The 27,550-nt window shown below is 41.6% G+C and overlaps 1 protein-coding gene across 1 annotated transcript in view; it reads left to right on the top strand.

Moving 5' to 3' along the window:
- Positions 1-27,550, top strand: part of LOC144296613 (uncharacterized) — a 154,954-nt gene that overhangs the window by 21,218 nt on the left and 106,186 nt on the right. Inside the window, exons 6-8 of the mRNA XM_077869705.1 lie at positions 11,658-11,772; positions 12,204-12,377; positions 15,988-16,094. Coding sequence (XP_077725831.1) covers positions 11,658-11,772; positions 12,204-12,377; positions 15,988-16,094 — 396 coding nt within the window. The remainder of the gene's footprint in view (positions 1-11,657; positions 11,773-12,203; positions 12,378-15,987; positions 16,095-27,550) is intronic.

Genomic DNA, 27,550 nt, shown 5'->3' with positions numbered 1-27,550 from the left:
CTAGAAGACTAATCCGAAGAGTGCAACTCCCTGGCCTCTATATTAGTCTGGGTCCAATCAGAAGATGGATATGACATAGTATTTTAAACCGTGGAAGTAAATATAAAGAATTACTAAATGATGATGAGATAGTAATGAAAAGATGGGACAGAGAAGTCTGAAGACAGTACCACAGAAGAGCTAACTTGGGAGGGGGGTCCAAAGTTGCTAAAGAAGGTGTGATTGCAGCACGATGGATGGCAGAGAAGTTTGAGTCCTGTATGTCTGACTTCCTCTGTGCATCCAATTACCAGCCTCAACTCATTTGTGTCCCAGAGGGTTGTTCCTGTTTGCCTGGAGATTGAGCAACTGGCCCTGGCCCATGTTCTGGTTTGCTTCCCTTCTTCTTCTTCATCTTCTTTCATCTTCATCTTCGTCTTCTTTGTGTTCTCCTTCTCCTCCTCCTTTCCTTCTTCTTCTCTTCTTCCTATCCCCTACTTTATTCTCCCTTGTCCCCCCCCAACCCCCCTTGACCAGCATCAGAAGTACTCTTTCCAGCTGTGCACTCCAGAGCATGCAGTCCTGGCCCCAGCCAGTGACCTGCCTATAATGGATACCATGCACCCAGCAAATGCTCTTGACACCCTACTCACTCTGTGCATCCAGTCCTTAGTCTTAACTCTGCTGTATCCCTAAGGGGTTTGTTGCATCCTTCTGCATGTGCATATGATACACTGGAGGCCTTGCACTGCTCTGCTGGTCCGTGGGCTCATTGTGCCCTGACACTCTCTATACATCCATTTATCAGACAGGACTCCCTGCACTCCTGAAGGATAGTTCCTGTTCGCATGATGAGTAGCATGGACTAGCTTTGGCCAGGCAACTCTGACTGTAGTTCAGACATCTCCTTCAATGAGATCTGAATCCCAGCCTTGGGATTTACCCATTCGGGTAATCTTTCTTGGGTAATCTTGCACCTTAGTATTTGGATTTCTTTTCTCATCTTTATAGTTGATCTACTGTTACAGTTCATCATTTTTTTATATTAAACGTTCCCTGTTCAAATTACTAAGTGGTTTGTCTCCTGTTTGGACCCTCACTGATACACTATCCCTTCTTTTTGGAATGTGCTTCTCTCCCTCTCACTGGCTAACCCCTTTTCATTCTTTAATTTTAGCTTTGATACTGCTTCTTCCTGTGCATCCATCCCTGACTCACTACCCTTATTTTTACATGACTCCATAGGCCCTTTGAGCTCACCTGAGATGTGGCATTAAACTCGCCTCTACTCCGTGAACACCGCAATGTCATGTTTGTTGTTCCCTCACTGACTCCCACAATGCCAGAATACAGGTTTTCAGTACACGTTTCTGATTTAACTTTGGGTCCCTTTGAGGTGGTTCTCCCAGGTCAGGGATCTCCAGTAGACTATGGCCCAGGTCATCCTCAACACACTGGAGCCCTCAAATTCTCATCATGGTTTAATTACGACATAGTTTCAGTTTTCCTCAGTAGATAGAGTGGACTGCAAGGGGAGAGATGTCCAAAAGAATAAATAACCAGTTATGAAAAACTGTTGGTTGTTTTTTTTAAATTTTTATTTATTTATGATAGTCACACACACACACACACACAGAGAGAGAGAGAGAGAGAGAGAGAGAGAGAGAGGCAGAGACATAGGCAGAGGAAGAAGCAGGCTCCATGCACCGGGAGCCCGACGTGGGATTTGATCCCAGGTCTCCAGGATTGCACCCTGGGCCAAAGGCAGGCGCTAAACCGCTGCGCCACCCAGGGATCCCCGTTGGTTGTTTTTTAAAGATTTTTATATTTTTGAGTGTGAGAGGACACAAATGGGGGTGGAGACAGAGGAAGGGGGAGAAGTAGACTCCCTGCTGAGCAGAGAACTCGAGGCAGGGCAACCCCAAGGCCCCTGAGTCCTGACCTGAGCTAAAGAAGCCTTATTTAAAAAAAAAAAAAAAAAAAAAAAAAACTTATTTTTTTTATTTTTTATTTTATTTATGATAGTCACAGAGAGAGAGAGGGAGGCAGAGACATAGGCAGAGGGAGAAGCAGGCTCCATGCACCGGGAGCCCGATGTGAGATTCGATCCCGGGTCTCCAGGATCACGCCCTGGGCCAAAGGCAGGCGCCAAACCGCTGCGCCACCCAGGGATCCCAGAAGCCTTATTTTTTTTAAGATTTTATTTATTCATTCATGAAAGACACAGAGGAGAGAGAGAGGCAGAGACACAGGCAGAGAGAGAAGCAGGCTCCATGCAGGGAGCCTGATGTGGAACTCGATCCCAGGACTCCAGGATCTCGCCCTGTGCCAAAGGCAGGCACTAAACCACTGAGCCACCGAGGGATTCCCTTAACGAAGCCTTTTAATGGACTGAGCCACCCAGGTGCCCCAATGGAAAGTGTGTGGTGAATTTCTTGGCAACTCTTAAAAGGAGAAGACATTCATGACAGCCCTGAAGTAGAATTGGAAAACCTGAGCTAAGGGATTTGGTAAAGCATTTATATCTCAGTTGTTTTTCGTCATAAAACCTATATTACCCTAACACTTTGTTATTTTCATTAGTATAACTACCAGATGAGTATGCGGCAATGTTGAACCAGGACATATATGAGACTCAGATGGGGATGGGAGTTCTAATCAGGAACTTTCTAGAGGATGTCTGTTCTAGATCCAAAATTGTTTTCCACAGAAGTCTGGGAATTGGAAATCTTAGGTTTCAGGTGATTGTGAGAAAGTCTTTGGGGGATCCACATAGCATTTGACCAAGGAACAAAGAAGCTCAGAGTTGGACTACCATATACTCTTTGAGTATCTCTGATCTATAGAAAAACACTACAGTCAACCAAATTCTTTAACGTACCTGGAGTCCTGGTGTGGAGTTCCTATCTCCTTATAGCCTGGTAATGCCGTTGCCTCTCATCGCAGGTTGCATTAGGAAATGTCAGTCTTCTCTTCAGTTGTCACTACAGAGAGCCTCTACTGGTCTCATAAGTCACCCTGGGGGATTCTAAGGGGACAAAAGATAATTTTCTAGCTGGCACCTGTAAGAGACAAATGCTTGATGCTCATAGTTGCAATCATTCACACGCACCAAAACCATTTGGTCTAGCTAAGCTGAATAGGGCCAAGAAATGGTTTCTTGTTGTTGTTACCCCTTTGTTTTTGTTCATTGCTCTTCCACCAATGAACATATCTGCCCTGGAACTAGCCACTCTCTCAGAAGGGACCCTAGTGGTCTCCAGAGTTCTGTAGGTCATTCCAGCAGCAATTTCTGAAGACGCAGACCCCCTTAGTTTCTAGGTTGCTCATTCCAAACAACTTCTTGTCAAATCATGCAACCTACACACACAAAATGGCATTAAATGGCCTCTGAAATAAGTGCCTACACTTCTATCTATGCATTTGTCTTGCTGTAAAAATAGACAACAAACTTCCCAATTTTGCTGGTGCATCTTGTGCAACAGTAGTTTCTGTTAGGTTTTGTTGGTCAATTTCTTTTCTCTTTTCTTTTCTTTTCTTTTCTTTTCTTTTCTTTTCTTTTCTTTTCTTTTCTTTTCTTTTCTTTTCTGTTTTCCTTTCCTTTCCTTTCCTTTCCTTTCCTTTCCTTTCCTTTCCTTTCCTTTCCTTTCCTTTCCTTTCCTTTCCTTTCCTTTCCTTTCTTTTCTCTTCTCTTCTTTTCCTTTTCTTCCTTTCTTTCTTTTTCTTTTCTTTTCTTTTCTTTTCTTTTCTTTTCTTTTCTTTTCTTTTCTTTTCTTTTCTTTTCTTTTCTTTCTTTTTTGTTGTTCTATTTGACAGAGAAAAAACAAGGATAAGGAGCAACAAAGGGAGAGGGAGAGGCAGGTTCCCCACCGACCAGGTAGCCTGATATGGGGCTTGATCCCAGGACCCTCAGATCGTGATCTGAGCTTCTGAAGGCAGATGCCTGACTAAGCCCCCACTCCTCCCCTTTTCTAAGCAGGCTATAGTCCCAATATGAGGCTTAAACTCACAACCCCAAGACCAAGAGTTGCATATTCTATCAACTAAGCCAGTCAGGGGCTCCTACTTTGCTTAATCCTTAAAATCATTAACAAATGTAATAGGAATCTGGTGAGTGAGTTTGGGGGTAGCTAGTTTTGTATTAGCTGTTGTCATGGGTTTGCTCCTGCTTTTTTCTATCTGCCTCACCCACAATATCGCGTGTAGTCCAGTTGTAATTAATTAATGGATCAATTACCACCACATTAAAAGAAGTTTCTGTAGACATTCGTATACAGCCTCGGGGTGTGTGTGTGTGTATCACATACACATAAATATGAACAGACTATCCTGTTTGTATTTTACTTGATTTTTTTTTTTCAACCGCATCATACCATTCTTCATATAGATCTTTCTGGTGAAATCTTTCCCATCCAATCCGTGCCTTCCCTGAGTACCTACGAGAAACTGCCAACTTTTGTTAACAAACATGCAGTTTAAAAAGTGCTTTACTTTCATTACCAAATAAATACACAGATATCAAAAGAGTGACCACTTACAAGTTATAATGGGAAAATATTTCATTAGAAAAAAGAAAAAGCCAGGATATAAACACATCACGAGGTGTATGCAGGATTTACATAAGGGGAAAAAACCTCCTGGAAGCTAAGGAGGGATGTCAAATTAGACTTAAGCTCAAAGGCATAACGTGCATCTAAATACACTGATTCAAGTTGATTGATTCTGTTACCATTAATTCTCTTAACCTAATTAGAAATTCTCTCCATGAATTCTTTAAATTTGGCATAGTGATTAAAAATTCATCTCAAGTAACGTAGAGGTAAATATTGCCAAGAGAATATTAAAAAAGAGAAGATTAAGAAGGGGAACTATGGACCTGTATTGGATACTAAAACATATGTATAAAGAAGTTAAAATACTAGAGTACTGATTCAAGGTCAGTTGAATCCAGTGTAAAACCCAGAAACAGAAAAACATAACAGAATGTATGATAAAGTGGCATTTTAAGCTAGGTGAGAAAAGATGGATCATTTTTTAAAAATTTTTATTTATTTATGATAGTCACAGAGACAGAGACAGAGAGAGAGAGAGAGAGAGAGAGAGAGGCAGAGAGACAGGCAGAGGGAGAAGCAGGCTCCATGCACCGGGAGCCCGACGTGGGACTCGATCCCGGGTCTCCAGCATCGCGCCCTGGGCCAAAGGCAGGCGCCAAACCGCTGCGCCACCCAGGGATCCTGAGATGGATTATTTAGAAGAAGCAAATAACTATTTTTAAAAACAGTTCTTAAGTGTTGGGGCGCCTGTGTGTGGCTCGGTTGGTTAAGCCTCTGTTTATTTTTATTTTTTGTGTTTGTTGATTTCAGCTCATATTCCTCCGTGTCTCTCTCTCTCTCTCTCTCTCTCTCTCTCAGAAAAAAAAAATTCTTTAATGTTGTACCACACTGCAAACTAAATCTTGGATTGATTAAAGATTAAATTGGGGAATAACAGCAAAAAATAAAAATAAAGAAAATGTAAACGTAAGGCTGGGCCAAATCGGAGGATTATGAGGCATGCAGAATTGCGTTTTCATTTCATCTAGGGAATATGAATTGTTCTCCCCTTGTGAGCTTGCACTTGATGATACACATTGCCAAGTCTGACCATGAGAACAGTTTTCTGTTGGCTGCATCTGCTCCATTCCATGGAGACTGACAGGGGTCCCTAGGGATGTGGAAGAGGAATCAACTGAGGGAGAGCATTCGTTAGGGAAGTATTCTGGGGGAACATGCTTTCATGCACTCTAGCCCTAGTCATATATAAATACTACTTTTTTTTTTCTTAAGATTTCATTTATTTATTCACGAGAAACTCAGGAAGAGGGAGAAGCAGGCTCCCTGCGGGGAGTCTCGTGCGGGACTCGATCCCAAAATCCAGGATCAGGACTTGATGAAAGCAGATGCTCAACCACTGAGCCACTCAGGGGCCCGGAAGACTACTTTTCCTCACCCCAGAGTCTTTTGCAAATGTCCCGTAATGCTCAGCCGTCCCGGCAACATTTGAGGGGAAGCCAGCCCAGGTCAAGGGGATCGCGGAGATTTGAGAGGCTTGGGCCTCCTGGGCCATGCGCTTTGGGCACCCTTGGCCATGGGCTCCTTGTGAGCAGGCGAGGGACGCCAGTTTCTGAGGTGCACAGGCGCATTTGTGTTTAGCTGCATTGCTGGGTTACATTTGTTCTGCAGAGAGAGATTTTGAACCCCAGCGCTTGGTCGCTGGGACGTTGCTGCGAGGCCGGCTTGGCTTATCTCCAGCACTAAGTGTTGAGCTCTAGAGGCGGCGAAAAGCTGTGTCTGTGAAGCCTGAAAGCTTTGCGATGAAGACCGTGTTTAGCTTCGGGGGTAACGGGCGAGCTGCCCTTGGGCTTCAAGATCAGCCCGCGGAGGGCCGGCTCTGGCGGCGTCTGAATGGTACCAAACTCGCCAGCCGGGCCCTGGGTACCACATCCCAGACAGAGGTCTCAGAAAGATCCACAAAGCTGCCAGCGGGGGCAATGCAGCGAAAGTGCAGCAGATTCTGTTGCTGGGGATAAATGACTTGAATGATAGAGACCACATGAACAGGTGATAGGGACTTTGCAGCGGCGGGGAGGAGGCAGGGTGGACGGGGAGAGGCGCTCACCTTGCCGGCCTGAGTCTGGAGAGCTGAGCCCTGGCTGACCACCAGGGCGCTTGGCCATCTTTCTTCTGGTGGCCCCGCAGCAGTAGTTGGTGGAAGCTTACCTGGGGTCCACTCCGGCCCACTGAGCAACAAAATGTCTTCAGCTGCCTTTGGGCCCGTTCATAATTCTCCGTAGGGAGCACTTTACAGACAGTTTTGACGTGATTTAATGGATTTTCAATAGTAGTAGAAACGAAATTAAGGGGACGCCTGGGTGGCTGAGTGGGTGAGCATCTGCCTTTGGTTCAGGTCGTGATCCTGGGTCCTGAGAGCCCCAGTCGGGTTCCTAGCAGGGAGCCTGCATGTCCCTCTGCCTATGTCTCTGCCTCTCTCTCTGTCTGTCTCTCATGAATAAATAAAATCTTAAAAGAAAAACAGAAATGAAATTAAGTATATATGGTATTTTATTTTTAATGGACATCTTATACGAGTGTTATTAAAGAGTGCATGCTGAGAGAAGTAATTCCCAGAATTACTTTGGATACAGGGCAGTATCTGACTTCTGTGTACAGTTTGTACCTATGTCATTTACTGAGGGACCTTGGAAGGAGATTTGGAATTGGGAAGATGGTTCTGTCTGTGAATAGGAAGTCTCATTTTTCTGAAAATGTGTACTCTTCCCGTGTTTATCAGTATTCCACAACGCAATAGAAACGTTGTGGTTTTAGAAATTTTGAGCTTTTATGTACGGTCTCTGTTCTTTTCATTGTGATAAAATTAAGAAAAATTTTGCAATCACTCCCTATATTGTACACCTGCACCTAATATAATACAATGCTGTATGTTAACAAACTGGAACTAGAATAAAAACTTAAAAAAATTTTTTTTATAGAATACCTTCTAGTTATTAAAATGTACCTCAAATTTCTGCAAATTATTCCTTGACTAACAGCTGAAAAGACGGATAAATGAATGGAACACGTAAGAAAATGCCAAACACCTAAGTGTATGTTAAGACTTTATAACTTGATGCTGGTGACATTTCATATTAGTAGGAAAAGGTGAATCATTCATAATGTTGATGACATATCTGCTATTTGGAGAAAACTAGCTAGAATTGTATCTCATAAACATAAGTTCCAGATGGAATACAGATTAAAAATGTTAAATCTGCAAAATACAGTACAAAAGAAGAAAACACGAATGCTTCTGTGCCCGTTTTTTTATGTTGACAAAGACCATTCTAAGAATGACTTTAAAAGCAAGAGTTCGGGCAGCCCAGGTAGCTCAGGGGTATAGCGCCGCCTTCAGCCCAGGGCCTGATCCTGGAGAACCCAGGATTGAGTCCCACGTTGGGCTCCCTACATGGAACCTGCTTCTCCCTCTGCCTGTGTCTCTGCCTCCCTCTCTCCCCCTGTGTCTCTCACAAATAAAGAAAATCTTTAAAAAAATAAATAAATAAAAGCAAGAGTTCTGGAGGTTGATTCAGCCACATAAAAAATTAAAACTCTCTGTATATCAGAAAATAATATAAGAAAAGAATGTCCTTGCAAAATATTTACAACATATGTGTATCAGATAAAAAAAAATGTCTTTGTTTTACAGGGAAGGTATTAAAGGAATGAAATAGGGGGGCCTCTGGGTGGCTCAGTCAGTTGGCTGCTTCCGACTTCCTCTCAGGGTCATGATCTCTGGGTCCTGGGATTCAGCCCCTGGTGAGGCTCCCTAGTCAGTGGGGAGTCTGCTTTTCCCTCGGCCCCTCCCCTCTGCTGGTGCTCTCTCTCTGTCAAATAAATTAAAAAAAAAAATCTAAAATATAAAAGGAATAAAATCCCATTTTCCATGTGTAAGCTTTGTGAAGATAAAGAATGATGGTACTTATACTCCTGGTTAAAGTTGTTTTTGACTTTTCGGATAGTTCGTTGGTTAAGTCCCAATTGAAAAATATGTATTCCTTTTACCCATGAATTTTATTGATGTAAAGTACGCTTAGTAAATAATTAAAGATAAACAATATGCAATATGCTTTTCTCAGCACTATTTACAATAGCAATGTATTAAGAACTCATCTAATGGCCTGTATAAATTATAGGCAGTGTATCCATAGGCTGGACTACTATGTGACCACTGAATGTGGCAAAGATAATTGATACACATTAACATGCAAAGCTGTACTTTAGTAGATCATTAAATGAGGGGAAAAAATTGTTTTGATGATACAAACACATAAGCAGACAGACAATGGTTTTGTTATAGCCAAAAAGATGTGCAAAATATAAAACTAGTTTTCTTGTTTCTTAAAAAAGAAGTCTCTGATTTCTACAGGAAAAGGTATATAAAAATTCCAACAAAGGTTTATTACCAATGAAGTAATCCAGGAGAACAGCAAGAATATGAATCTTGTTGTAGAGACAAAAAGAATTTCTATTTACTTTTAAGAGGCTTCATTGATTTATTTGAGAGGGAGAAATCAGGCACACAAGCGGCAGGGAGGGGCAGGGGGACAAGCAGAAGCCCCGTGGAGCAGGGAGCCTGATGACGTAGGACTTGATCGCAGGACCCCCGAGGTTCATGACTTGAGCCAAAGGCAGATGCCTAACTGAGTCACCCAGGTGCCCCTCTTTCTATTTAAAAAAATTTGATGGGCCAGGATTGGTATTTTCTGACAACCTTTATTTAGCCTCTTCAGAAGTAAGGGGAATATTTTTATGTGTATTGTAGATTTTATTATGCATACATTAAATATATACATACGATTTTGTTATGTATGGCTTTATAACGTGTAATAAGTAAATGATTAATAATTTGTTTTAGTTATTAAATCCTTATGAAAATAAAAAATACAAATGATACTGCCATAGCTTATAGAATTTTTGTTTCCCTCTTCTGAAAAAAAAGTAGCAAATATAAATTTTCATTGCTATTTCAAAAGTATTAGTTTACTTTACAAAAGTTTTCTTTAAAAGTACTGAACTTTCCTGTTGTCTTGGTGGCTGTTTGTTGAGCATCAGACTCTTGATTTTGGCTCTGGTCATGATCTTAGGATTGTGGGGTTGAGCCCCCTGTCGGGCTCCATGTTCAATGGGGAGGCTGCTTGAGATTGTCTCCCTCTCCGTCTGCCCTTCACCACATTCATGCATTCTCTCTTTCTCAAAGAAATAGATAAATCTAATATATCTTTACATAGATATATTAAATATAGTATATATATTAATAGATAAAAAATCTAATATATCTTTAAGTAGATATATTAAATATAGTATACATATTAATAGATAAAAAAAACTATTGAACTCTCCAAATGTATTTATTCTTCAGTCCATGTATTTCCCAAACAGAACCTGAACACAGGATATGTAGCAGACATAGTCTACTCAGGATCTTTTTCATTCTTAAAAAGACTTCATGTTGCCCCGTATGAGCAAGATGAGAAATCTTATGCATTTAGTTTTTAATGCTTTCATTTTTAAGTAATCTCTTTACCAACGTGGGGCTCGACGTTTAAGGACACATGCTCTACTGACTGAGCCAGCCAGGCAATCTTAAGATGAGAGATTTTATTTTATTTTGTAAATGTTAAAAGATGTATTTATTTTAAAAGGAGAGAGAAGGTCATGGGAGAGGGAAGGGACAGAGGGAGAGAGAGGAACCCAAGCAAACTCCACCCTGAGCATGGAGCCTAATGTGGGGCTCCATCTTACGACCTTGAGATCATCCTGAGCCAAAACCAAAAGTTGGACACTCAATCAACTGAGCCACCCGGGTGCCCCTAAGGTGAGAAATTTTAAATGGAAGTATTAGGACTTAATCTCACGTGAAGCTTTTCCTTGGAACGTCCTGTCAAAGGAAAACATTTCTGAAGATCGGAAATTGTAAAAGATTACCTTTACCTGCCCTTTTGACATTTCAATAATATTAAATACTAATATTGGTAATTGGAAATACTTGATTTCTATGAATCTAAACATTTTCTATTAATTAAAATGCTTAATAAAATGAGCTTCCCCACCGCCCCCCCCGCCCCTGAAAAATAAAATGAGCTGTCCCCGTTTATTTGAATCCTGAGTTTCTTTTGGCTTAAACTTCCTTGTAAACTGAAGTAAGAATTACTTAAAAATATCCTTTTGTTATTTTAGTCTCTTTTACCCGTAATGCTTTCAACTACTGAAAATTATTTTAGTTCTTGAACAGTGTAATTCCAAGCATATGACTAGAAGTGCAACAGACCTGTTGAATATGTCATTATTTCATTTAAGGCACCGTAGAGTGTATGATGCCCCACTAGTTATGTACCAAGAAGAAATTTTTAAAAATCATGCCAGCTATAGTTTTAAGACATGTTGAATTAGAAATTGGATTCCAGTGTCAGAGATATTAAAAGGTGACAAAAATGAGCATCTTAGAATCATTGAAATAGAGTATTCTTGCTCATCCTTAAACGTAGCTGCAAAGTAGGCATAATTGGATAATTTTACCTAATTGTAGTGGGTCTTTGTAAGTTGTATTAATAGTTATAATAATACTTGTGCTAGGAACTAGTATTCTAAACACTTTGCATGGATCCTCGCTTAAGGATCACGACAAGAGGTCTTGTGAGATAACTACCTTTTATTTTATTTATTATTACTATTGTTTGGTAACCTCTATAACCAACAGGGGGCTCGAACCCCTGGCTCCCGAGATCGAGTCACATGCTCTTCAGAGTGAGCCAGACAGGTGACCCGAGATAACTATTTTTATGCTCCTTTTGTGGATGAGGAAATTGCGATAATTATAAGTGATAACAATTATGTGACAGAGTGCAAATAGGAATCATACTCAGCTTGAGCTGCCTCCTGAGGTCATGCTCTTCCTAAACAGATAGGCTGCTCTTTCAATAGAGTGGTGAATAATCACTAATAAATACTGTACTTTCTTTAAACGAATAATAATTCTTTGTTTTGGAGTCATGAGAAAAACATGGCTCCTTAAATTATGTGAATTAATTTCGTGTTTTGAAATAGTACAGTGTAATTTCCTGACAATTCCTTTCACTTTCATAGGTCTGCTCTCCACTTGGCCTGTGTCCATGGTTATGTAAATATGGTGAATCTCCTGGTAGACCAGAAATGCCAGGTCAACCTCTGTGATGAAGAAAACAGGACAGCTCTAATGAAGGTGCGTGGTCACAGCTAAGTCTGCCTGAGATGGATTGGATTGAAGTAGTTGGAATGAACATTTTTTTTTTTCTTTTACCTAGAGTATCGAGAGTAACCACTACTTTTCAGAAACTAGGATCACTGAAATGTGTAACACAGGCTCATTCTATGAGGTTTTTCTACCTAGGAAAAAAAACAAATAGATATCCTAATGTTCCATTTTAGGTATTAAGCCTGAATCATTTATAAGAGAAGGAGAAATCTGCTGTAACTACATATTAAATAACAATCAAATGTTTCCAATGCTATGTTAATACTTAACACTCATCTTAAAAATTGACTTTTGTGACAAGACTTTTGCATTTAAACATAACTCATTGGTGAAACTTGTGGCATGTTTCGTTCAAATTCCCAGAATTTACATTCTGTTTCTTGGTGTAATGCTTACAGGCTATAGAGTACGATGAAGTGGAATGTGCAAGATTTTTGCTGGAACATGGTGCTGATCCAAATATTATGGACAACGAGGGCAACACTGCTCTCCATTATGCGACCTTAATGGAAAACCTCCCAATGGCAGAGAAGCTGCTGTTACACAAAGCAGATATAGAGGCCAAAAACAAGGTACACATCAACTTTTTTTTTTTTTTTTTTTTACAAAGTATTTGACGTTCTAAATATATATATATATATTCAAAAAGTTTTTTAATATATATGTATATGTATATATATATGTACATAGGCACATATATATGAACACATGGACACGGAATTTTATACATCAGGTCCTGTCATCATGGAAACAACTCCAAAACCAAGCCAGGGGGAGGGAAAGAGAAAAGTAATGCATATAGAAAGGCAACTTTCTGTCTGCTAGCCACCCTTCCACCCCAGAAAGAAAATCTTCCCATTAGTGCCTGAGAGTAGATGGTGCTCTCAGAGCCCAGAAAGGATTGAAGGCCTAGAGGGGAGTGTGGTGATGATGGAGGCCGAATGCTGTGCGGGGGCTTAGGAGATGAATGCTTCTGGGGATAAGTAGGAGACCATGACCCAGAGAGTAGCTTGGGTGAGTGTAAACGAGAGGAGAAAGCAGCAAGTTGTAATAGGCCGTGGGCGCTCTAGGCCCTAAGGTTCAGAAGATGAGAGTAAGGGGATCAGGTCATGACATCCTACAGGGGGTATCTACTTGTGCTGGTAGCCACTCTGCCAGCCATGTGCCACGGTGAGGTCTCCCATTCTGGAGAGTAGCTCCTGCTCAGCCTGTGTAGTTCCTCAGTGGGGTGGTAGGTGTCTATGGGGAGCTGGTGATGACCACACTCGCCAGTCTCCCTGTGCTTTCTTTGACGTGCATTACCTTCAGTGGCTGCCCTTGCAGAAACACTGTTGCGTGCCATAGATAGAGTCGATTTTTCATATTTGGAAGTTCAAGCATTTCCTGAATGAAAATATTTTGAAATAATTGTCTAAGCTTCTGCTTTAAATAACAATACTTTTTATTTTTGAAGATTTTATTTATTTGAGAGAAAGAGAGCATGAGAGAGAGCACACATGAGTAGGGAGGAAAGGCAGAGGTAGGGGAAGAAGAGGCCTTCCCACTGAGCCAGGTAGCCTGATGCATGGGGCTTGATGTCAGGAGTGGGATCATGACCATAACCAGAGGGAGATGCTTGACCCACTGAGCCACCCAGGCTCACCATAATAATCCATTCTCCCTCCCTCCCTCCCTCCCTCCCTTCCTTCCTTCCTTCCTTCCTTTTTTTAAAAATATTTCTTTCTTTTCTTTTCTTTTCTCTTCTCTTCTCTTCTCTTCTCTTCTCTTCTCTTCTCTTCTCTTCTCTTCTCTTCTCTTTCCTTTTCTTTTCTTTTCTCTTTTCTCTTCTTTTCTTTTCTTTTCTTTTCTTTTCTTTTCTTTTCTTTTCTTTTCTTTTCTTTTCTTTTCTTTCTTTTTTTCTTTCCAGCTCACATTCCAGGGTTTATTTATTTATTTTATCCTTTTTTTCTTTTTAAAATTTTTTTTAGTTGGAGTTCAGTTTGCCAACGTACAGCACAGCACTCAGTGCTTGTCCTGTCAAGTGCCCCACCCCTTGGTGCCCGTCACCCGTTCACCACAACCCCCCACCCACCTCCCTTTCCACCACCCCTTGTTTGGTTCCCAGAGTTAGGAGTCTCTCATGTTCTGTCGCCCTCACTGATATTTCCCACTCGTTTTCTCTGCTTTCCCCTTTATTTCCCTTTCACTTTTTTATATTCCCCAAATGAATGAGACCATATAATGTGTGTCCTTCTCTGATTGACTTACTTCACTCAGCATAATACCCTCCAGTTCCATCCATGTTGAAGCAGATGGTGGGTATTTTTTGTTTCTAATTGCTGAGTAATCCATGGTATATGTACGCAATGGAATATTATTCAGCCATGAGATTTTATTTATCATAGAGGAAGTGAGCAAGCATGTGCAAGCAGGGGGTGGTGTGGGTGCAGAGGGAAAGAAAGAGGGTGAGAATCTGAAGTAGACTTTGCGCTGAGCCTGGCTGAGGGCTGGATCTTATGACTCTGATCATCACCTGAGTTTAGACCAAGAGTCAGATGCTGAACGGACTGAGCCACTCAGTTGCCCCTAAAGAATGGTACCTCTGAAGAAGCATTAGAGAATGCAGCTTTCTTTTATGTATTTATGGCAAATATTTATGAGAACACAGAATGTGTTCTGAAGCTTTATTTTCAAAAGTTTTTTCTGACCCAGTTTGTTTTATTATTTAGTGTCAACAGAGGAAAGCAAAATTTGCGTTGGAAACACGCTTTGTCTTAAAACACAAAACAAATGTGTTTTACAGTATCAAATCTTGCTGCCGTTGAGAAGTTCCTTTTTGATCAAAAAGCGATTTATTAACAGGGTCGGAGTTATCTTTTATCAGCCTTGACTTAAGAGGGACAAAAGAGGGGAAAAGGAGAAAGGAGTCAGAAATATGCCGAGCAATTTGGAAAATCGGCAAATGAGGGGAAATCACTAGAAGAGGTTTTTTTTTTTTATTGTGTTTGTCTTTCTTCAGTTTTTATGTTTAGGCAAGGTGTCTTCAATTTGCAGGGATAATAATTTTTACTTTAGGAACCAGTGAGTATGTTGTAAACTTATCTAGAGATGAATCCTAGGAGGGCTCTGAGGAAATCAGATTGGCAGTGAACAGATGGTTGATTATGTGGGCAAGAAGAGGGTCACCTGGGCGGCTCAGCGATTGAGCATATGCCTTCAGCTCAGGGCATAATCCCGTGGTCCCAGGATCGAGTCCCACATCAGGCTACTGGAGTGGAGCCCGCTTTTCCCTCTGCCTGTGTCTCTGCCTCTCTCTCTCTCTCTCTCTCTCTCTCAGTCTCTCATGAATGAGTAAATAAAAATATTTATTAAAAAAGTGGCCAAGAAGAGGAAAGAACAAATAATCAACTGACATAGTATCGTATTTGGCAGCAATAGCCACTTAGACAAAACTCTAAACTCTGCTTGCAAATCTAGAATGTCTTGATGGGAAGTGAGGAGTGTGTAAATAATGGAATCAAGTTGCATTTTTGAGTTTACTGTTCCTTGTTATAACCTCTAGCCATGGAAATTGAATGCAGGTTTGATAAATGACTCATTTCTGTTTTTGGCGGAATCCTCAAGTGATAGGGAGAATTGGCCACATAGGTGAAAGAGGAGACTGACATGGTTGTATACTGCACTGGTTCTCAGCTAGAATTGTGCTGGTGAATCACAGTCAACTAGGGAACTTTAAAAGAATATACAAGCCAAAACTGTCCCGTGAAGCTTTCGACGGAGTAAATCCAATAACATGTGTACACAGAGATTTGGAAATAGTTTTTTGAGATTCTGATACAACTCTTCGCTAAGAACTACTGAAGAACTACATATACAAATTTAGAGATGTAAAAATATTAAATCTCTGCTAGAGCTGACGTTTGATATTGGCTACTTCCTTCCATCCTGAGACCGTGGGATCATGACCTGAGCTCATGAGCTGAAGGCAGATGCTTGACCAACTGAGCCACCCACACTCCCTGAGAAAGCAGTATTTTAAAAAGAAGGAGCAGCTGGTGAAACCATGGAGGGTTGAGAACAATGGGGCTAATTTTATTTACTTTCTATGTTACATGTTTAAGTTACAGGATGGTTTAGAATTTTTACGATTCATTATCCAAATATGTAATTTTGTAAATTATAAATTTGTTGGCACTTTCACAGGATGGCTTCACACCGCTTTTACTTGCTGCAAATGAGAACAAAGAGGACATGGCGACAATTTTAATGGAAGAAGGAGCAAATGTCAATGCAGTTGACAACGCTAAAAGGTAAAGTTTTTTTTTGTGTGTGTGAATCTTAGTATTTGGTCAAGAGTGGTAACAATTTCTGAAGGCAGAAAGTTTAACTTAATAAGAAGAGTATTAACTTACAGGTATAGTGAAAAATGTCAGCATGTGATCGATTCGGTAGAAGACAATTATTCTGACAGGACAACGTGAAGAACATTGTATCGTATAATTCAGGATCCTTTGTAATATAGATTGATGTCATTTGCAATAGTTTATTTGCTGTATGATTTTACAGTAGCTAAAAGTGTTTCTTGTCAAAATTGTTAGTTTTTTAGCTCAGAGCATGATGCCAGAGTCCGGGAATTGAGCCCCACATCGGGCTCCCAGCAGGGAGCCTGCTTCTCCCTCTGCCTATGTCTCTGCCTTTCTTTCTGTGTCTCTCCTGAATAAGGAAATATAATTGATAAAAAAAAAAATTTAAAGAGTCCAAGCAGAAACCTCTGAAATGGTCTCCAAGCCTTCATTTGGTAGGGTAAACCAAAAACAACCCTGCATCCTCTCCTAGGAGAGATGCAGAGGGATAGTGCTAGGAGAGCTAGGCAGTGGGATAGTGCTAAAGGATGAAAAGCTGGTGAGCTCTATCACATTTCTGCTTGATTCACTAGTCTGGCCCATTCAGAGACTGGATAGATTGTGGCAAATATCTGTAGTTATAGTCACCTTAAACAAAGAGTCGTTCCGCAGTTATTGTGCGCCTCTTATTGCTTCCAGAACAGATTAATAAGACGTCAGGTACATGGTATGTCACCACTGATACGGCAAATGCATTCTTTTCTATTCCGCTAGTGAATCAGAAATAGTTCATATTCATAGAGTATAGACAAAGTGTCCATTCATTTCATTTGCCTCGGTGTTTTATTAACTCATGAAGCTAGGCCATTTGAACATCCCCAGAATATCTCATTGGGCCTATCATACTGACACCATGCTAATTTGACATGAGGAGCAGTAAGAGGCTATAACGCTTTGGGCCCTTGGTAAGACCACATGAATTGACATATCCGTGAAGTTTTGAGGCATCTAGTGGGCATGCCAGGATATTCTCGCAGGAGTGAAATAAAAACTGCCACATTTTGAATACCTTTTCACAAAGACAGAAACTGGGAGACCTCTTTGGGTTCTGGAGGTAGCATATTTTACACCACTAATTCTCAATGTGTTGGGGGTGGGGTGGTGGGAGAATAATTCTCCTCGGGGAGCATTTGGCAGTGTCTGGAGACCTGTTTTTTGACATGTCAAAAGCTGTACATACTTATGTATCGAATTCGGTGAGTTTGTGCATAAGTGTAGACCTCTGTGAAATCATCACTGCCTTAAAGCCATAGTCCTACCCATCACCTCCCAAAGTTTCTTCCTGCTCTTATTAATTAGTTAATTAATTAATTGGTAAGAACACTTGACACAAGATCTACCCTCTTAGCAAATTTTAAGTATGCAATGCAGTATTATTAGCTATAGACACTGCTAACAATAGATTTGTCCGGAGACATTTTCGAGCCTCACAACTGAGGACGTTGCTGGCATCTAGTGGGTCGATGTCAGGAGTGCTGGTAAACATACCCAAGAGAGGCCTCCACAACAACCCACCATGTCCATGGTACAAGGTTGGGAAACCTTGTCCTACATTGAGTACTCCTTTCATCCATACACCTTGGTGAAACTAAAGAATGCAAGACTTCAGTGGTCTCAGAGCAGATGAATTGTGCAGCAGGTGCAGGCTGTGCTTAGGAGTCCCCACTGCTTTGGTCACAGGATCCAGTAGACCCTATGCTATTCATGGTGTCAGTGGTTGGGAAAAGTTGTACCGTGGATCTTAGGGCAAGCCCCTGTTGGAGAATCAGAGCGCAGGCCCTTGGGGTTTTCTGATCTTGAGTCCCCATCAGAAGCTTGCCTGTAGAGGAGTCCTATGGGAGACAGAAATGACTTGGTTTTAGTATTCCTTCTGTGCTAAGTCATTGGCTGGACAGCCTAGCAGAGACCCAAGGCCCTGGTGTGAGTGCTACGATGGATATGAAAATGTAGCAGCTGTGTCTACATTTTGAGCTACAGTTCAACTGTGCTCTCTATGGTAGATCCTCTAGAAGACTAATCCGAAGAGTGCAACTCCCTGGCCTCTATATTAGTCTGGGTCCAATCAGAAGATGGATATGACATAGTATTTTAAACCGTGGAAGTAAATATAAAGAATTACTAAATGATGATGAGATAGTAATGAAAAGATGGGACAGAGAAGTCTGAAGACAGTACCACAGAAGAGCTAACTTGGGAGGGGGGTCCAAAGTTGCTAAAGAAGGTGTGATTGCAGCACGATGGATGGCAGAGAAGTTTGAGTCCTGTATGTCTGACTTCCTCTGTGCATCCAATTACCAGCCTCAACTCATTTGTGTCCCAGAGGGTTGTTCCTGTTTGCCTGGAGATTGAGCAACTGGCCCTGGCCCATGTTCTGGTTTGCTTCCCTTCTTCTTCTTCATCTTCTTTCATCTTCATCTTCGTCTTCTTTGTGTTCTCCTTCTCCTCCTCCTTTCCTTCTTCTTCTCTTCTTCCTATCCCCTACTTTATTCTCCCTTGTCCCCCCCCAACCCCCCTTGACCAGCATCAGAAGTACTCTTTCCAGCTGTGCACTCCAGAGCATGCAGTCCTGGCCCCAGCCAGTGACCTGCCTATAATGGATACCATGCACCCAGCAAATGCTCTTGACACCCTACTCACTCTGTGCATCCAGTCCTTAGTCTTAACTCTGCTGTATCCCTAAGGGGTTTGTTGCATCCTTCTGCATGTGCATATGATACACTGGAGGCCTTGCACTGCTCTGCTGGTCCGTGGGCTCATTGTGCCCTGACACTCTCTATACATCCATTTATCAGACAGGACTCCCTGCACTCCTGAAGGATAGTTCCTGTTCGCATGATGAGTAGCATGGACTAGCTTTGGCCAGGCAACTCTGACTGTAGTTCAGACATCTCCTTCAATGAGATCTGAATCCCAGCCTTGGGATTTACCCATTCGGGTAATCTTTCTTGGGTAATCTTGCACCTTAGTATTTGGATTTCTTTTCTCATCTTTATAGTTGATCTACTGTTACAGTTCATCATTTTTTTATATTAAACGTTCCCTGTTCAAATTACTAAGTGGTTTGTCTCCTGTTTGGACCCTCACTGATACACTATCCCTTCTTTTTGGAATGTGCTTCTCTCCCTCTCACTGGCTAACCCCTTTTCATTCTTTAATTTTAGCTTTGATACTGCTTCTTCCTGTGCATCCATCCCTGACTCACTACCCTTATTTTTACATGACTCCATAGGCCCTTTGAGCTCACCTGAGATGTGGCATTAAACTCGCCTCTACTCCGTGAACACCGCAATGTCATGTTTGTTGTTCCCTCACTGACTCCCACAATGCCAGAATACAGGTTTTCAGTACACGTTTCTGATTTAACTTTGGGTCCCTTTGAGGTGGTTCTCCCAGGTCAGGGATCTCCAGTAGACTATGGCCCAGGTCATCCTCAACACACTGGAGCCCTCAAATTCTCATCATGGTTTAATTACGACATAGTTTCAGTTTTCCTCAGTAGATAGAGTGGACTGCAAGGGGAGAGATGTCCAAAAGAATAAATAACCAGTTATGAAAAACTGTTGGTTGTTTTTTTTAAATTTTTATTTATTTATGATAGTCACACACACACACACACACAGAGAGAGAGAGAGAGAGAGAGAGAGAGAGGGGCAGAGACATAGGCAGAGGAAGAAGCAGGCTCCATGCACCGGGAGCCCGACGTGGGATTTGATCCCAGGTCTCCAGGATTGCACCCTGGGCCAAAGGCAGGCGCTAAACCGCTGCGCCACCCAGGGATCCCCGTTGGTTGTTTTTTAAAGATTTTTATATTTTTGAGTGTGAGAGGACACAAATGGGGGTGGAGACAGAGGAAGGGGGAGAAGTAGACTCCCTGCTGAGCAGAGAACTCGAGGCAGGGCAACCCCAAGGCCCCTGAGTCCTGACCTGAGCTAAAGAAGCCTTATTTAAAAAAAAAAAAAAAAAAAAAAAAACTTATTTTTTTTATTTTTTATTTTATTTATGATAGTCACAGAGAGAGAGAGGGAGGCAGAGACATAGGCAGAGGGAGAAGCAGGCTCCATGCACCGGGAGCCCGATGTGGGATTCGATCCCGGGTCTCCAGGATCACGCCCTGGGCCAAAGGCAGGCGCCAAACCGCTGCGCCACCCAGGGATCCCAGAAGCCTTATTTTTTTTAAGATTTTATTTATTCATTCATGAAAGACACAGAGGAGAGAGAGAGGCAGAGACACAGGCAGAGAGAGAAGCAGGCTCCATGCAGGGAGCCTGATGTGGAACTCGATCCCAGGACTCCAGGATCTCGCCCTGTGCCAAAGGCAGGCACTAAACCACTGAGCCACCGAGGGATTCCCTTAACGAAGCCTTTTAATGGACTGAGCCACCCAGGTGCCCCAATGGAAAGTGTGTGGTGAATTTCTTGGCAACTCTTAAAAGGAGAAGACATTCATGACAGCCCTGAAGTAGAATTGGAAAACCTGAGCTAAGGGATTTGGTAAAGCATTTATATCTCAGTTGTTTTTCGTCATAAAACCTATATTACCCTAACACTTTGTTATTTTCATTAGTATAACTACCAGATGAGTATGCGGCAATGTTGAACCAGGACATATATGAGACTCAGATGGGGATGGGAGTTCTAATCAGGAACTTTCTAGAGGATGTCTGTTCTAGATCCAAAATTGTTTTCCACAGAAGTCTGGGAATTGGAAATCTTAGGTTTCAGGTGATTGTGAGAAAGTCTTTGGGGGATCCACATAGCATTTGACCAAGGAACAAAGAAGCTCAGAGTTAGACTACCATATACTCTTTGAGTATCTCTGATCTATAGAAAAACACTACAGTCAACCAAATTCTTTAACGTACCTGGAGTCCTGGTGTGGAGTTCCTATCTCCTTATAGCCTGGTAATGCCGTTGCCTCTCATCGCAGGTTGCATTAGGAAATGTCAGTCTTCTCTTCAGTTGTCACTACAGAGAGCCTCTACTGGTCTCATAAGTCACCCTGGGGGATTCTAAGGGGACAAAAGATAATTTTCTAGCTGGCACCTGTAAGAGACAAATGCTTGATGCTCATAGTTGCAATCATTCACACGCACCAAAACCATTTGGTCTAGCTAAGCTGAATAGGGCCAAGAAATGGTTTCTTGTTGTTGTTACCCCTTTGTTTTTGTTCATTGCTCTTCCACCAATGAACATATCTGCCCTGGAACTAGCCACTCTCTCAGAAGGGACCCTAGTGGTCTCCAGAGTTCTGTAGGTCATTCCAGCAGCAATTTCTGAAGACGCAGACCCCCTTAGTTTCTAGGTTGCTCATTCCAAACAACTTCTTGTCAAATCATGCAACCTACACACACAAAATGGCATTAAATGGCCTCTGAAATAAGTGCCTACACTTCTATCTATGCATTTGTCTTGCTGTAAAAATAGACAACAAACTTCCCAATTTTGCTGGTGCATCTTGTGCAACAGTAGTTTCTGTTAGGTTTTGTTGGTCAATTTCTTTTCTCTTTTCTTTTCTTTTCTTTTCTTTTCTTTTCTTTTCTTTTCTTTTCTTTTCTTTTCTTTTCTTTTCTTTTCTTTTCTGTTTTCCTTTCCTTTCCTTTCCTTTCCTTTCCTTTCCTTTCCTTTCCTTTCCTTTCCTTTCCTTTCCTTTCCTTTCCTTTCCTTTCTTTTCTCTTCTCTTCTTTTCCTTTTCTTCCTTTCTTTCTTTTTCTTTTCTTTTCTTTTCTTTTCTTTTCTTTTCTTTTCTTTTCTTTTCTTTTCTTTTCTTTTCTTTCTTTTTTGTTGTTCTATTTGACAGAGAAAAAACAAGGATAAGGAGCAACAAAGGGAGAGGGAGAGGCAGGTTCCCCACCGACCAGGTAGCCTGATATGGGGCTTGATCCCAGGACCCTCAGATCGTGATCTGAGCTTCTGAAGGCAGATGCCTGACTAAGCCCCCACTCCTCCCCTTTTCTAAGCAGGCTATAGTCCCAATATGAGGCTTAAACTCACAACCCCAAGACCAAGAGTTGCATATTCTATCAACTAAGCCAGTCAGGGGCTCCTACTTTGCTTAATCCTTAAAATCATTAACAAATGTAATAGGAATCTGGTGAGTGAGTTTGGGGGTAGCTAGTTTTGTATTAGCTGTTGTCATGGGTTTGCTCCTGCTTTTTTCTATCTGCCTCACCCACAATATCGCGTGTAGTCCAGTTGTAATTAATTAATGGATCAATTACCACCACATTAAAAGAAGTTTCTGTAGACATTCGTATACAGCCTCGGGGTGTGTGTGTGTGTATCACATACACATAAATATGAACAGACTATCCTGTTTGTATTTTACTTGATTTTTTTTTTTCAACCGCATCATACCATTCTTCATATAGATCTTTCTGGTGAAATCTTTCCCATCCAATCCGTGCCTTCCCTGAGTACCTACGAGAAACTGCCAACTTTTGTTAACAAACATGCAGTTTAAAAAGTGCTTTACTTTCATTACCAAATAAATACACAGATATCAAAAGAGTGACCACTTACAAGTTATAATGGGAAAATATTTCATTAGAAAAAAGAAAAAGCCAGGATATAAACACATCACGAGGTGTATGCAGGATTTACATAAGGGGAAAAAACCTCCTGGAAGCTAAGGAGGGATGTCAAATTAGACTTAAGCTCAAAGGCATAACGTGCATCTAAATACACTGATTCAAGTTGATTGATTCTGTTACCATTAATTCTCTTAACCTAATTAGAAATTCTCTCCATGAATTCTTTAAATTTGGCATAGTGATTAAAAATTCATCTCAAGTAACGTAGAGGTAAATATTGCCAAGAGAATATTAAAAAAGAGAAGATTAAGAAGGGGAACTATGGACCTGTATTGGATACTAAAACATATGTATAAAGAAGTTAAAATACTAGAGTACTGATTCAAGGTCAGTTGAATCCAGTGTAAAACCCAGAAACAGAAAAACATAACAGAATGTATGATAAAGTGGCATTTTAAGCTAGGTGAGAAAAGATGGATCATTTTTTAAAAATTTTTATTTATTTATGATAGTCACAGAGACAGAGACAGAGAGAGAGAGAGAGAGAGAGAGAGAGGCAGAGAGACAGGCAGAGGGAGAAGCAGGCTCCATGCACCGGGAGCCCGACGTGGGACTCGATCCCGGGTCTCCAGCATCGCGCCCTGGGCCAAAGGCAGGCGCCAAACCGCTGCGCCACCCAGGGATCCTGAGATGGATTATTTAGAAGAAGCAAATAACTATTTTTAAAAACAGTTCTTAAGTGTTGGGGCGCCTGTGTGTGGCTCGGTTGGTTAAGCCTCTGTTTATTTTTATTTTTTGTGTTTGTTGATTTCAGCTCATATTCCTCCGTGTCTCTCTCTCTCTCTCTCTCTCTCTCTCTCAGAAAAAAAAAATTCTTTAATGTTGTACCACACTGCAAACTAAATCTTGGATTGATTAAAGATTAAATTGGGGAATAACAGCAAAAAATAAAAATAAAGAAAATGTAAACGTAAGGCTGGGCCAAATCGGAGGATTATGAGGCATGCAGAATTGCGTTTTCATTTCATCTAGGGAATATGAATTGTTCTCCCCTTGTGAGCTTGCACTTGATGATACACATTGCCAAGTCTGACCATGAGAACAGTTTTCTGTTGGCTGCATCTGCTCCATTCCATGGAGACTGACAGGGGTCCCTAGGGATGTGGAAGAGGAATCAACTGAGGGAGAGCATTCGTTAGGGAAGTATTCTGGGGGAACATGCTTTCATGCACTCTAGCCCTAGTCATATATAAATACTACTTTTTTTTTTCTTAAGATTTCATTTATTTATTCACGAGAAACTCAGGAAGAGGGAGAAGCAGGCTCCCTGCGGGGAGTCTCGTGCGGGACTCGATCCCAAAATCCAGGATCAGGACTTGATGAAAGCAGATGCTCAACCACTGAGCCACTCAGGGGCCCGGAAGACTACTTTTCCTCACCCCAGAGTCTTTTGCAAATGTCCCGTAATGCTCAGCCGTCCCGGCAACATTTGAGGGGAAGCCAGCCCAGGTCAAGGGGATCGCGGAGATTTGAGAGGCTTGGGCCTCCTGGGCCATGCGCTTTGGGCACCCTTGGCCATGGGCTCCTTGTGAGCAGGCGAGGGACGCCAGTTTCTGAGGTGCACAGGCGCATTTGTGTTTAGCTGCATTGCTGGGTTACATTTGTTCTGCAGAGAGAGATTTTGAACCCCAGCGCTTGGTCGCTGGGACGTTGCTGCGAGGCCGGCTTGGCTTATCTCCAGCACTAAGTGTTGAGCTCTAGAGGCGGCGAAAAGCTGTGTCTGTGAAGCCTGAAAGCTTTGCGATGAAGACCGTGTTTAGCTTCGGGGGTAACGGGCGAGCTGCCCTTGGGCTTCAAGATCAGCCCGCGGAGGGCCGGCTCTGGCGGCGTCTGAATGGTACCAAACTCGCCAGCCGGGCCCTGGGTACCACATCCCAGACAGAGGTCTCAGAAAGATCCACAAAGCTGCCAGCGGGGGCAATGCAGCGAAAGTGCAGCAGATTCTGTTGCTGGGGATAAATGACTTGAATGATAGAGACCACATGAACAGGTGATAGGGACTTTGCAGCGGCGGGGAGGAGGCAGGGTGGACGGGGAGAGGCGCTCACCTTGCCGGCCTGAGTCTGGAGAGCTGAGCCCTGGCTGACCACCAGGGCGCTTGGCCATCTTTCTTCTGGTGGCCCCGCAGCAGTAGTTGGTGGAAGCTTACCTGGGGTCCACTCCGGCCCACTGAGCAACAAAATGTCTTCAGCTGCCTTTGGGCCCGTTCATAATTCTCCGTAGGGAGCACTTTACAGACAGTTTTGACGTGATTTAATGGATTTTCAATAGTAGTAGAAACGAAATTAAGGGGACGCCTGGGTGGCTGAGTGGGTGAGCATCTGCCTTTGGTTCAGGTCGTGATCCTGGGTCCTGAGAGCCCCAGTCGGGTTCCTAGCAGGGAGCCTGCATGTCCCTCTGCCTATGTCTCTGCCTCTCTCTCTGTCTGTCTCTCATGAATAAATAAAATCTTAAAAGAAAAACAGAAATGAAATTAAGTATATATGGTATTTTATTTTTAATGGACATCTTATACGAGTGTTATTAAAGAGTGCATGCTGAGAGAAGTAATTCCCAGAATTACTTTGGATACAGGGCAGTATCTGACTTCTGTGTACAGTTTGTACCTATGTCATTTACTGAGGGACCTTGGAAGGAGATTTGGAATTGGGAAGATGGTTCTGTCTGTGAATAGGAAGTCTCATTTTTCTGAAAATGTGTACTCTTCCCGTGTTTATCAGTATTCCACAACGCAATAGAAACGTTGTGGTTTTAGAAATTTTGAGCTTTTATGTACGGTCTCTGTTCTTTTCATTGTGATAAAATTAAGAAAAATTTTGCAATCACTCCCTATATTGTACACCTGCACCTAATATAATACAATGCTGTATGTTAACAAACTGGAACTAGAATAAAAACTTAAAAAAATTTTTTTTATAGAATACCTTCTAGTTATTAAAATGTACCTCAAATTTCTGCAAATTATTCCTTGACTAACAGCTGAAAAGACGGATAAATGAATGGAACACGTAAGAAAATGCCAAACACCTAAGTGTATGTTAAGACTTTATAACTTGATGCTGGTGACATTTCATATTAGTAGGAAAAGGTGAATCATTCATAATGTTGATGACATATCTGCTATTTGGAGAAAACTAGCTAGAATTGTATCTCATAAACATAAGTTCCAGATGGAATACAGATTAAAAATGTTAAATCTGCAAAATACAGTACAAAAGAAGAAAACACGAATGCTTCTGTGCCCGTTTTTTTATGTTGACAAAGACCATTCTAAGAATGACTTTAAAAGCAAGAGTTCGGGCAGCCCAGGTAGCTCAGGGGTATAGCGCCGCCTTCAGCCCAGGGCCTGATCCTGGAGAACCCAGGATTGAGTCCCACGTTGGGCTCCCTACATGGAACCTGCTTCTCCCTCTGCCTGTGTCTCTGCCTCCCTCTCTCCCCCCTGTGTCTCTCACAAATAAAGAAAATCTTTAAAAAAATAAATAAATAAAAGCAAGAGTTCTGGAGGTTGATTCAGCCACATAAAAAATTAAAACTCTCTGTATATCAGAAAATAATATAAGAAAAGAATGTCCTTGCAAAATATTTACAACATATGTGTATCAGATAAAAAAAAATGTCTTTGTTTTACAGGGAAGGTATTAAAGGAATGAAATAGGGGGGCCTCTGGGTGGCTCAGTCAGTTGGCTGCTTCCGACTTCCTCTCAGGGTCATGATCTCTGGGTCCTGGGATTCAGCCCCTGGTGAGGCTCCCTAGTCAGTGGGGAGTCTGCTTTTCCCTCGGCCCCTCCCCTCTGCTGGTGCTCTCTCTCTGTCAAATAAATTAAAAAAAAAAATCTAAAATATAAAAGGAATAAAATCCCATTTTCCATGTGTAAGCTTTGTGAAGATAAAGAATGATGGTACTTATACTCCTGGTTAAAGTTGTTTTTGACTTTTCGGATAGTTCGTTGGTTAAGTCCCAATTGAAAAATATGTATTCCTTTTACCCATGAATTTTATTGATGTAAAGTACGCTTAGTAAATAATTAAAGATAAACAATATGCAATATGCTTTTCTCAGCACTATTTACAATAGCAATGTATTAAGAACTCATCTAATGGCCTGTATAAATTATAGGCAGTGTATCCATAGGCTGGACTACTATGTGACCACTGAATGTGGCAAAGATAATTGATACACATTAACATGCAAAGCTGTACTTTAGTAGATCATTAAATGAGGGGAAAAAATTGTTTTGATGATACAAACACATAAGCAGACAGACAATGGTTTTGTTATAGCCAAAAAGATGTGCAAAATATAAAACTAGTTTTCTTGTTTCTTAAAAAAGAAGTCTCTGATTTCTACAGGAAAAGGTATATAAAAATTCCAACAAAGGTTTATTACCAATGAAGTAATCCAGGAGAACAGCAAGAATATGAATCTTGTTGTAGAGACAAAAAGAATTTCTATTTACTTTTAAGAGGCTTCATTGATTTATTTGAGAGGGAGAAATCAGGCACACAAGCGGCAGGGAGGGGCAGGGGGACAAGCAGAAACCCCGTGGAGCAGGGAGCCTGATGACGTAGGACTTGATCGCAGGACCCCCGAGGTTCATGACTTGAGCCAAAGGCAGATGCCTAACTGAGTCACCCAGGTGCCCCTCTTTCTATTTAAAAAAATTTGATGGGCCAGGATTGGTATTTTCTGACAACCTTTATTTAGCCTCTTCAGAAGTAAGGGGAATATTTTTATGTGTATTGTAGATTTTATTATGCATACATTAAATA

This window comes from Canis aureus, chromosome 24, assembly GCF_053574225.1.
Source record: "Canis aureus isolate CA01 chromosome 24, VMU_Caureus_v.1.0, whole genome shotgun sequence".
Lineage (NCBI taxonomy): Eukaryota > Metazoa > Chordata > Mammalia > Carnivora > Canidae > Canis > Canis aureus.
Note: the sequence above shows the minus strand (reverse complement) of the source record. Positions and strands in the feature narration are given on the sequence as shown.